Source organism: Fundulus heteroclitus, chromosome 20 (genome assembly GCF_011125445.2).
Source record: "Fundulus heteroclitus isolate FHET01 chromosome 20, MU-UCD_Fhet_4.1, whole genome shotgun sequence".
Lineage (NCBI taxonomy): Eukaryota > Metazoa > Chordata > Actinopteri > Cyprinodontiformes > Fundulidae > Fundulus > Fundulus heteroclitus.
The window spans coordinates 16,042,417-16,054,617 of record NC_046380.1 but is presented as its reverse complement, the minus strand read 5'-3'; the positions used below and the strand labels follow the sequence as shown (position 1 = coordinate 16,054,617).

The 12,201-nt window shown below is 42.4% G+C and overlaps 1 protein-coding gene across 1 annotated transcript; it reads right to left on the bottom strand.

The window, feature by feature from the left end:
• Positions 1 to 1,145: 1,145 nt before the first annotated feature.
• On the bottom strand, positions 1,146 to 11,771 carry dusp7 (dual specificity phosphatase 7). Its single transcript, XM_012869335.3, has 3 exons — positions 10,835 to 11,771; positions 6,775 to 7,203; positions 1,146 to 2,050 (listed from the first exon to the last, which is right to left on the bottom strand). The coding sequence occupies exons 1-3, from the start codon at positions 11,241 to 11,243 to the stop codon at positions 1,734 to 1,736; spliced, it is 1,155 nt and encodes a 384-aa protein (XP_012724789.1). The 5' UTR covers positions 11,244 to 11,771; the 3' UTR covers positions 1,146 to 1,733.
• Positions 11,772 to 12,201: the final 430 nt, after the last annotated feature.

Below are 12,201 nucleotides of genomic sequence, written 5' to 3'. Positions count from 1 at the left end.
TGTTTAGTCAAGCTAAAACGCAGAATTAAATCCTTTGCATGGAGTTTTTCTCTGAATTATTGCAGGAGTCTCTCCTTTGAATTTCAAATGACCCGAACACTTCCTGTAAGTGCAGCAGATGTGCACGTTGTCCCAGAAAGCCATCCATACCTTACGTTGCGTGCTGTTGTCAGCAGCAACGGCAGCAACAAAAAAAAACAAAAAAAACCCAAAATGTCCTCCCACTTTATAAAGCCACGACGTCCAACCCTTGGTTACACAGACTGTTAAGAGAGCACACAGCACCACAGCATGCTCAGGTATACAAAATAAGATCGATTTCTTTAATACCTATATTATATAAATTCCCTTTTCATCACCAATATATCTCTCTTGTGATTAAAACTATCTTTGATGAAGCGGGCGATCCTGACTGAGAGCGTTAAGGGGCCGGTCCCAGTCGGCAGCACAAACACCGCATTACGCCCGCAGTCCCTCTTCCTGGTGTCCTTTTTGGCAAAATGTGGGACCTCTCATAACACTTCCTCCTTATGCTTTTCCTGTCAACCCTAACCTCTTCAGCAAAGTCTTCTTTTGAAAAAGGAAGAGAAAAAAAACAACCCCCCACAAAAACAAACGTCTGAGCTGGCAGAAACCACTTTTGGCAAAACGAGCTTGTGAGACAACTGCTGTGACGCAATAACGAGGGAAGGGGAAGAGTTTGGTTTCTGACTGAAATGACTACGGCGTGCAGGACAAGCTGGTGGAAACGACCCGGAGCTCCTCGTCGGCCCGCTGAGCGAACGGTGATCTGGAGAAGGAAGAAGGACCTGCAGACCTCCAACCTTCGCCCAGACCCCGACCTCGGAGGCCTCAGGTCCCCGTTTTCCCCCCCCATGCCGCGCCGCGCCGCGCAGCTGTCAGGACTCGTCACAGCCTGGGACTGGCCTCTCCTCTTCCTCCTCCTCCTCCTCTCTGAATGTCTCTCTATCAAGTGCCAGCACGTCTACGGCTACGCCACTGTGCAAACTGCATTATGTCAAGATAAGTTGAAAACGAGTCGGAAAATAACACCCCCCCCCCTTCAAAACAACCGTTCCCTTTCTTTACTTTTACAATCTCTTAAACCATTTTTTTTTTAAAATTGATTCACTTTGTTTCTGGACAAAGATAACGAGTATATAATTATATAAAGGTACAGATCTGTGCGTAAATGTACATAAAAATATACAAAAAATGCATATAGACATATTTAATCTGTTAAGGACTTCTCATACATGTTCTGCTATGTACGTTAACATACATACAGTACAAACTTACATACTTTTAAGTTTGTTAATTCCTTGGTTTAAAAAAAAAAAAGAGAAATGCTCTACATTCAGTAGAGCGAGTAAATCCCAGATTCTCCATGAGACGCCGCCAACGTCATCTCTGTGGATCCTCCGCGTTCCTATCTTTGTATTAAGCTGTCAGTCAGCTCAGTCGAGCCTCAATTTCAGCGACAGCTCAGGTGTAAACCCACAGTTCCCCCGCTCTGGGTTAAAGAAACTCCGCTCGCGTCTTCGTAAACCCGGCTTCAGCGACCCCTCCTGTCGCTCTAGAGCAGCTCTGTGGCCAGACTCTCCGACAAGGAGCCTCAGGAGGCGAAAACTTTCAATAAACCCCGGCTGCTTTCCTCCAAGAGCAGCCGCTTGTTACCGCCGACCTCTCGATAGAAAGAGACGGGGGGGTCGAGACAGTCTCAAGTCATACTTTCAAGTGGACTCAAGGGTGTCCAGCTGAAACACGTTGTGATTGGTCGGTGTGGTGAAGAAGAGCTGGTCGGGCTGCGGCGAGGTCGAGCGGTTGTCGCAGGGGCTCTTGAGGCCCAGCGTCCGCTCAAAGTCCAGGAGCTGGCCCATGAAGTTGAAGTTGGGGGAGATGTTGGACTTTTTCCGCTTGACGAAGTCGTAGGCGTCGTTGAGCGACAGGTTGAGCTTCTGCATCAGGTAGGCCACGGTGACGGTGACCGAGCGGCTGATGCCGGCCAGGCAGTGGACCAGGATGCCGCACTTTTTGGAACGAGCCTCGTCTGGGGAGGGCGCAGAGGAGGGTGGGAGAATAAAGGAGAGAGAGAAATGATGATGAGATTACTCTGCAACCCAGAACTTTCACTTTTATACATTTAAATTCATATAAAATAGTTAATTTCAGGGAAAAACGGTAATGTTCGGATTCTTACGTGAATCCTTATTCGTATGTTTGGATGATTACTTAATGAGTTATAACTACCAATACATCAAATAAAACACTTTATGAATTCCAATAAAGAGCATTATATCAATCAGACCACAGAGAAGAAATTAAACCGGAAATGTAAACATAACCTGTAATTCAGCATTCTTTGATAAATACTTCGTTTTAGCATTGTAACAGTGACGCTGCACTCAAGTACAATCATGGATTCTGGATCGTAGAAAAGTTCTGGACTCAAACCAGGTAAAATGTTCTGTCAGCATTTCTATGGTTTAAAGTGCTTTTAATGAGACGTCAGCGGAAATGTCTGGGTGACTGGAGTTTTCTCCACCTGTTTACTGCACACTGCTAGTCAGCTGGCTGAAAGAGGCGCTGCTGCGCCGTGTTCTCGCTTGCAAGAAAGACAAATTCAGCTGTTCTGACTGCTTCCTGTAAGCATCAACTTTCAAGGTATGAAGAGTAAAGAAACTACAAATTTAATAGTTATGATTCCATCTTCATGCCAAAAGAAGAACAAATGTTATATATTAATATAACCATGATGACCTTTAGCACCAGATACACTATGGGGGCAGTCTTGGTCGTTCATTCAGACTTTGGGGTATTTTATTTTTTTTATTTTTTGCGAGTTGTCAGGAAGTGGTCACATGTTCTTCCTCCCTCTGGTCGACTCCCTCTGAGCTTCTTCCTCACACTCTAATTTAACATTAAAACCAAACCAAAGGACTAATTTTCTAATTAACCATATAATCAATAAGACAAATAGTCATTAAAGTAAACTAATTGAATCCTCCTGGTGACTTTTGACCAAATTTGATGGATTTGAAGTGTCCTCTACACTGCCTTTAATTAAAAATAAATAAATGTAGCTACTGTAAATGTTCAACTGTCTCTAGTTTGTACCTTTTTGGTAAATATTCACGTTTACGGCAATGTTTCAGTTAAAGTGTGTGTCTGTCGTGTCCCTCTGTTAGAAAACACTGGCATTACTAAGCATTAGAGGAAAATGTGAGAACAAAAATATGCTATAAAACTTTATAATTATTAATCTCTATATGCTCCATACAGAGCTCACAATAGGTTTTCTCAATGACGGCAGAGAGGACGAGTTCCCCTCCGTCTCTTTATCCGCAGCAAACTGTGAATAAAAGAGGGTCCTCCATTATTAAGCGGCTGCACTTGCACTCGCATCCAGAGGCCATTAGAGCGAGAGTTAAGTGCTTCTTTCCTTCCTTTCTTTCTTTCAGCCTCTTCTCGCTCTCTCTGACTGTATCTCCTGTTTGGAGGATTGAGGTCAGCTGGCTCGTGAACTCGGGCAGCCGAACTGATGCCAAATTAAATTTATATGAGACGTGTGCTCACATTCCACGATGAGAAAGGGAGAGGAGAGGGGCGTAAAAATCAGCATGGGGAGAATTTATCCAAACTCTCTACAAGGCTCAGAAGTGGAATAAATAACCAATGGTTAATCTCCTGGAACTGATCTGGCGGCTGAGCTGCATTACTGCCGCTTTAAAACCACAATAACGCCACAATCCTCCATTCATCAAGACGCCAAACTGCCGGAAAAACAAACTCCTCTCTCCTTCTGCGTCCATCAACATTTCTTAGTTAGTTAAGGATTTTTTTTTTTACCTGTGCCGCCACATCCGTGTCTCCCTAATTACCCCGCTACAAGCAAAAGGATCTGATGTAATCCCTGCATATTACAGCTGGCCTCCTTTTAACATCAGCATGACCCGAATCGGCCGCGATCTCCTGGTCTGGCATGTGTCACTTACTCCCATCTACGCTGATTTATTAGTTTAAAAAAAAAACAAACAAAAAAAAACGGTGGTCTGGGGAATCTACTGAGAACGCTCAGTGCAGAGGGAAGTCATCCATTCCCAGAGAATAAAGTCAGAGGGAAACTCAGAAAACAAAATAAGATGAGGGCAAAAAAATCTCCATTGTCTTCGCAAAAAAAAAATCTCTCTATGCTTTATTTGCAACTTCACTGCTTTTTAATTCTAACAGCCTCATGGGTGGCAAAGCGTTTCAGGGAAAGGAAATAATTAAATGAAAACTTTCCACAAAAGAAACTTTTTTACAACATTATATGGACAATGACCTTAATGGCTGCCCATTACTAATGGGTGGACCTGTTTCTGTTAAATTTGCATGTTATCTAAGCCATTACAAGGCCTTAGTTGGGCAGTACTATAAAGCTTGGAACTCCACATTACTCCAGACATTTTGAATTGAGAAAGCTTTCTGGATGCACTATAAAAAGGGCACTAAAAGTAAGCAAAATTTTCTTGAAATTAGTGGATTTTTCTTGCTTTGCTAAATAAGACTATTTGCCAATGGAATAAGACTTTTGCACGTAAAATAAGAACAATTAATCTCCATCATCTTATTTCAAGTGCAGGATATAAAATTATCTTATTTTAGGGGTAGAAATACTCACTCCATTGGCAAATAGTCTTATTTAGCTGCGCAAATCAAGGAAAAATTTACTAATTTCAAGAATATTTGACTTATTTTAGTTCTCTTTTTGCAGTGTGGGAAGCGAAACGTCTTCAAACTTTGAAAAAAAGGCCAGTTGTTTTGTTTTTTAACTTTTTTTGGAAAAATTATATGGATTTACCACAACTTAGTGAATATATTTGGGTCTCTGAGATAAACGTGTAGCCTTCTGGATATTATTAAGCCAGAAAAAAACAACAATTTGTGTTTATAGTCAAGGCTTCCTGCAGATACTATTTTTTTTAAAGTATAGCTACAAAGGTTCTCCTTGAATACAATAATAATTATCTTTATCTGTCACTTCAACATACATTGAAATGAAATTTGACGTCTGCATTTAACCCATCCCTTAGGCAGCAGAGTGGGGCAAACTGAGGCTAAAGGTGTTGCTCAGGGATCCAGAGGGGCAGTCTGTGGGATTCAAACCCAGAACCTCACAGCCTCTCCAGGATCCAAATGACCTTCTGTCTAACAACAAGGCCAGCACTCCCACAGCAGATATCCCTCCAGAGGTTAGATGTTACATTCAGAATGGGCGAAAAACAGGATGAGTGGATGGATAAAAAGGACTAAAGTGATAAATAGACCAATAGACACACAGATGGATGGATGAAACCAGGTAAAAAGTGTTGAAATATGTTTTTTTTCCATGCTCCGTTTTATTTTTCCTTATTTATCCAGACCTGGAAAATACAAATTCCAGAGTTTTCCAGACTGCGTGGCAGCCCGGTATGTTTGCCGGTTCAAATCCCTCAATCTCAGCCATGATGGTGACATCAATGTATTCAATACTGCAACTGTGAAGGAATACTAAGACTCGTCATTTTCTAGAACATTCGTTTTTCAGCACCATGCGTGTACATTGTTGTATATGTTTAGTGGCCGACATGCTGGAGCTAAGAGCTGTGGGAAATTGTGATAAAGAGGCAGGAAAACGTGTGTTAACCATCACCACAACAGTCGGTAAAGGTATAGCTATCACATGTTTTCCTGATGTTGTACAACACTCCTTAGAATTCATTAAAATGTGCAGTAAATTTTACAAATAAGAAAAAAATTATCAGGGTTTAAGATTTTAACACCACTTTTTATGTAGTCTTAATAAAGTGAGATATGATTCAGTCAAAGCAACAACACGAAAGCACAAATCCCTGTCTTCAGAAAAAAAAAATCACTCCAGTTTGACTCTGATTATTTGAGATTTTCAGAAACACGTTTCGTTCAAAATACCTCGAGGAGAATCTACGGCGCACACAGCAAAATGGAGCCTTTTCCCAACCTAATGCCTACATTTATTTTGTCTACAGTGCATCAATATGCGGATGGTATTAACCCATCTATTGTTTAATTTACCGTCACAAGTCAATACTTTTAACTGGCCCAGGTTACTAAAAGACTACGCGGTGGATAATGCAGCTGAGAACATTAAAACCCCGGATCCATGCTGGGATCCTTTTCTGTTCCTTCCAGTTTCAGAGAGAAACATTTTAAACTGCTGCTTATACGGGCTAATTTTAGACTACGAAGATGAACGGGATCTTAAATACGGCATTAACAGCACATTTTCAGCTGAATAAGTACGCCCAGCTTTCAGGAAGATTTGTCCGTTTCTAATGACGTAAAAAAATGAAAAGATATGTATAAAAAAAGTCCCCTGAACGTGGCATGATCTAAAGCTTGAGTTGTGGTGGAATGACGATAAGGCGGCTGGATTTATTCCCCTCTGTGGTCAGAGTGCGACGTACTTTCGCCCTGCAAACCTGAACTGCTCTCTGAATGAGAGATTCAACCCACACCAGGCACAAAAGCTCACAGCTTGCTTTTGTTTCTCAGGCTTCCGGTTGCTAGTGACCTCAGACACCGGTATATTCAATTTTAAGTCGAAAAAATGGGACGAATTCCTCTGATCAGAACCAGTGACTGTGAATTACAGTAACGTTTCTATAGTTTGGCCACACCTACTCACTCAGAATCATTGGGGTAACATGTCCAGGCCTCTGAGCTGTCCTGCACATGTGTGTTAAAACAGCAGAAACTCCGCACTCCACTTACCGATAAACGAAATGGCCTCGGGGAAAAACTGCGAGAGGTTCTGGCTCCAGTGATCGGAGATGGGGATCTGTTTGTACTTGAAGTCTCCCTCGTGCTCGAACATGTTGGGCAGGTTGGGCGTGACGTTCAGGATGTACTTGATGTTGTACTTGCTGAGCACGTCCAGGTTCGCCGAGTCTTTGGCACAGCCCAGGTAAAGGTATGGCAGGATCTGGACGGGGAAGGCAGGCTGGTTGTTGGGGAGCGGGCTGCCCTCGGACTCGGTGGCGCTGCTCGGCTCCCGGTCCGACTCTCCGTCGGAGCAGTCGGAGCTGATGCGGAGTCCTCCCAGGCCCAGGACGGAGGCCGGCGGGGAGCTGCTGGGACAGGAGCAGTCCAGATTGGTCTCGCAGTGTTCTGGATACTCCGACTGGAATTTGTTGAAGCCTCCTAAAGATAATAATAAAAAAAACAATAAACGTAAGCGAATAAATATAGTTTTTGTGCTTTGTCAGATGTAATTTATTATCTAGAACAGCCAAATCGTTATGGACAACACAAGTTCCTCAGCATCTTTGAGAGTAAAATCCCAGAATATCAGTCCAAAGCTTTTATTTCCCTCTTCTGTGTCACACAGAATCGCGTCACCTTTTTATATCTGGTCGTCATTTCAGCGATCACTTTGCAGGACATCTTCAAGTCCACAAGAAATCTTTGAACTCTTAGTTCTTAAAAGCATTTGCCCTCGCCTTGTTAATCCTCTAAATCTATCTCGTTTAGCTTTTATCCATCAAGCTTTAGGCTTGATGACCCAAACCTAAAGCTCAGATGCATCTCAGCGTAAAATAAACAGCCCAGTATTTAAATGACCACTTTTCTCTTAATTCCCAGGCCTTGTTTAGTTAGACCTACCCTCCACCGTTGGTACTGCAGACCACGGAACCTCAGTAACCAGCTGCAGGATCATGTGGGGGAACTCTGGTTCTCCTTTAGAACGGCTTACTTCCTGTCTTTGCGACAAAGCCTCCAGGGTTGATGTAGACACATCAGTCAGTCAGTCAGACCCTCAGCAAGCTAAGCGGGGACCGTTAGTTCCCCAGGTTGGTTTTAAAACCTCTACAGATTACTCCTGCTAATTCTCGACCATGGAATATGCTCTCCTCGTTTTTAAGCTGTGCTAATAATGTTGATTCCTTTAAAAAGAAACAGCTGAAGACAGAATACTGATATAGACGTGCACCTCAAACTGGAATATCATCATAACATAAGTATTTCTTTAATTCAACATAAATAGCATACACTCAGATTTCTTTGCCGTGTTCATTTCTAGTCACTTTCATCCAAAAATTCAAATTTTCAGGAATTTTAAATGTTTTATTGTAGAAATTATATGGCCATTTTATGAATTTAATCATTGAGATAAATAAAAATGCCCCTGTGCTGTATGTACTGTTTGTATTCTGTATCTCCTTATTTTTTATGTTTGTTGTCATTATTGGCGTACTTGTGTTTACTGTAAAGCACTTTGGGATGTTTACCTGTGAAAGATACTATATAGAAGAAATTCTGGGAAGTTATGCAACAATTAAGATCAAAATGCACAATTAAAATGTGTTTTAAGGCGAAATCAGAGTATCCCCATGAAATCCGTTGTTATTTAATTGAAAAGAGAGACTATAATAACAGGTACTCTTAATGCACAGCGTGAGGCTACCGCACATTTTTCATTTCAAAAACGTTTAAGATTTTCAGTCAGATTTCATACATTTCTTTGCATCCACGTCCAAAAACATTTACCGTGTCGAGTTTTGTTATGTTCAACAAAACATGAGACGACACAACGTTGAAGCTCTGCTTGAAAATCTGCAACAGATCTGAACGGAGTTAACTGACACTAACCAGAAGTTAAACACTGTCATGTTTGATACAACTGCCTTTGTTTACAAAATACTAAAATACTACTTTAAATCTTTTGTTTGGTATTAAAAGGTTTCAGTTAAAGACACACCAGTCCATGATCACCAAAGAGCAGAGAAGCTGCTCTCTCTTTTAATGATTGTCTGTCATTAACTCAAACTCAAAATGATTAGACGGATGTACCCATCAACTGGCCAGAGGTCAGATTAATCAGCAATAAACAATTATCAGTAGATAAAATACTGAAGATCTGACTGTTTTCACGCTTCACTCATTCTTGCATCAGAATTAAAAACTTTTAAGTGTTTTTTTGTGTGTGAGAATAATAAGATAACGGTTATTGGCATATGCTTTGATGCAGAGATAGGGATGATCTTGAAATTTTATCAGTTTTATCTAGATTTTAAAAGATGTTTGAGCCACCAAGCAATCTGCGATACTTTTCCTCTCCGTTATACACCACAGTTTAAATTTCTCAAAACTTCAATTGGCAGAAAGAGAACTGAAAATTAGTATTAGCCAAGAAAAAAAGCCAGATCTGTACATCTCTAAAAAGTTATGATTGAGTTTGACAAAGAATACAAGTCATACAGGCGTGAATCAATTCGAAATACTCTGTTTATTTTCAGAAGTTTAGCTTTTCTTTTACTTTTATAAAGAAAGGAATAAAGAAACATGTTTCCATATTACATTCTCTTATTCCCCGCTATATGTTCCACTCCTGGAAAAGGATAATATTAAATTCAATACTTAACTAGGCTCGAATTTTAAAAAGATCTGCAAATATGAGCTCAAAATATTGACCATTACGGGTTTCTTATCTGCACTTTCCACAAATCATAAAGCAAGATGATGAAGCCAGCCTTTTGTGCTCTGGTACTGGACAGAACCGTATTAACCAGCACCAGGTAAGTGTCCGATTTGAGCTGGATTGTCCCACGCCAAGTAAACATTCTTTAAAGCACAGCGTGGTTGATATTTGATTTATTCGAAATAAAGACAAATCAATTTGACAGGACTAGAAGTAGCAAGTAAGACTTCAAACGAAGCACGGCTAAAAACTGGTATTGGCCTGAAAAAGCCTGACCAGCACATCTCTACAAACGATCCGCCATGTTTGACAAACACTCCAGTTTTGATTAAAGATAAAGGATGTCATTGAAATATAAACTGACGAAAAGAATATTTTGCTTTTAGAAGTTTGTGTTTTTTAAAACTATTTTACAGAATAAGGATTTCTTTCTTTTCATTTATTTATTTTTTCATTTTTACCAAGACCTGGACAATAATAAAAGGGAAAGCTCCATATATTTCAGGACGCAGCAGGAAATCATGATTCATAATAAGGGTAGGCAGGTGAATCGGAATAAAACATAAAGGAGATTTTCCTGACAGCTCAATCTTATTTCTCATCCTCCGTTATACAGCCGTGTCTCCTGTAACAGTGATGGCACAGATAAAGGGGTAATGACACGGCATTTACTAGTGCCTGAGCATGAAAACAGGGCGGACAGTCGCGCTCCATTGAGAAAAGCTGAGCCCAACAACACTTCACAGCTCAGCGGACTTTTTGTGAATGGCAGCCATGCTTGTGCCTCCCCGTCTCACCGAGGCATTATCCACGGCTCACATATAGCTGCACCCAGATCTGCTCTGCGTCACCCGGCGGCTGCCTTTTTCTTTAATGTAGAGCTGGAGGAATGGGTTTACAGGAGCGCGTCCTGCTTTCTCTCTTCATTCATGAAAAAAAATAAAAAGGTTATCTTTTCCCTGAAGGGGCACAACATGGCGGGGCCACTTCTGCGTAAAAACCAGGGTAGAAAAAAGAGGAAACACAAGCATGCATTTTTAAGAGTTGGGGGTTTAGCTTTTGTATAGATTCGGGTTATAATAAGAAATGTGAAACTGATCGGTAGCGCAAAACATCAAAGTTTGAATGTGTTTTTTTTTTAATAACGAAGAGACCAAGGGGCTCATTTCTAGTTCATTACAGCTTTAGTTCTCGCACATAAACACCAAATATTAACGCATCAGAGACTTGCCACCGTGTGTTGACATGTTGAATCTACATCAAACCTGCGAGAAATTACGCGCAAGACCATTATGGATTCATAATGGTCATAAGACCATTATGAATCGGGCGCATTCACACAAAACCCCTTACCCTCCAGATAGAAAGCTTTGCAGCCGTCGTCCCGCAGCTTCTGCAGCAGCAGCCCCATCACGGAGCTCCCCAGCCCGGACTCGTGTCGCTCCGACGTCGCCTCGTCGTACAGGAGCACCACGTCCGTCTTGCACCGCTTGACGAATTTCTCCTTGTCCTCGTTGTTGGGGATGATGGAGCGGATGGGGAGGTTGCCCTTCTTCAGCCTCCGCAGCATGAGGCCCGGGATGGCCAGGTTGATGGCCGACTCGATGTGCGAGGACTCGTACAGCTCGTGGGCTCTGCAGTCCAGCAGCAGCAGCGCGCCGGCCCCGGACTCCAGCTCGTCCTGCAGCCACTCCACGCTCTTGCTCGCCATCATCGTCACAGTCACGATCACTGAGCCTCCGCACAGGTGATCCGTTTTCATCGGGGAAACGTCAACCCGCCTGTCCGCTTACGGGACATGATAGCGACACAGACAAAAGTTGAAGGTAGGGGGGGCACCAGAATTAAACGCAATAAAAAGCAAAAAAAAAAAAAAAAAAAAATCACGGCGCTAAACTTCGCTTCCCGCTGCCACCTCCAGCTCCTCCAGCACCTCCTGCGCTCCTGCGGGCGCAACGCACCCAACGCGCACCTCCAAACGCATCCAACGCGCACACGGCGATGCCCCTCGGCTCGGAGCAGGAAACTTGAACACGCAGGTCTCTCTGTCGCCAACTCGCTCGGTCCGCCTGAAGTGGATGTCAGTCCAGTCCATCGACGTCCATTCAGCTCCAGCCCCCGGGCGTCCGCGGAGTAACGAGCGCTACCGCAGATGTCCACTTAGCGCATTCCCGTGTGGGGGTTTTCGGGTTGAGCGGCTGAGGCTAAAGCCCGGGATCGGTGTTGTTATTTGACATGCCTGGCCACAGAGCACCTCTGGTTTGTCATTTCCTCTGGATGCATTAAAGAAGAAGCTCTGCAGGGTTGTCACTGACGGGAGGGAGGAGCTGAGAAATTTAAAGGCGCAGAGATTCAGGCGACTTTAATCACCCAGCGTCCATTCATAGACACGCTTGTGCTCTGAATAACACGCAGAAATTAGATCTGATTCATGCTTCTGATCACCCCGGCAGAATGGGTGTACTCGCGTTATTTTTTAAATAAACCTGATCCTGGTCAAATTCAGAGATCAGTTTAGGTTTTCGGTTTATTTATTAAAAGAAGACTTTGTGTAAAATTAGGATTTGTAGACATGAGGTTTTGTTCTATGGTAAATAAACCATAGTTCCTTGTCTGCGTTTACAGATGTGTAGCTTTACACAAGTTGCTCCCAGATTTTCAACCAAAAAATATAATCCTGCAATAGACCAACACAAAGCAATACATGACAGTGAAGTGGA

Excerpts from the sequence above, each read along its gene's own strand:
- dusp7 (XM_012869335.3), bottom strand. The coding sequence starts at position 11,243 with ATGAAAACGGATCACCTGTGCGGAGGCTCAGTGATCGTGACTGTGACG. Across the intron at positions 7,204-10,834 it reads CAAAGCTTTCTATCTGGAGG|GAGGCTTCAACAAATTCCAG; the intron begins GTAAGGGGTTTT and ends TATTATCTTTAG. Across the intron at positions 2,051-6,774 it reads CGAGGCCATTTCGTTTATCG|ACGAGGCTCGTTCCAAAAAG; the intron begins GTAAGTGGAGTG and ends CGCCCTCCCCAG.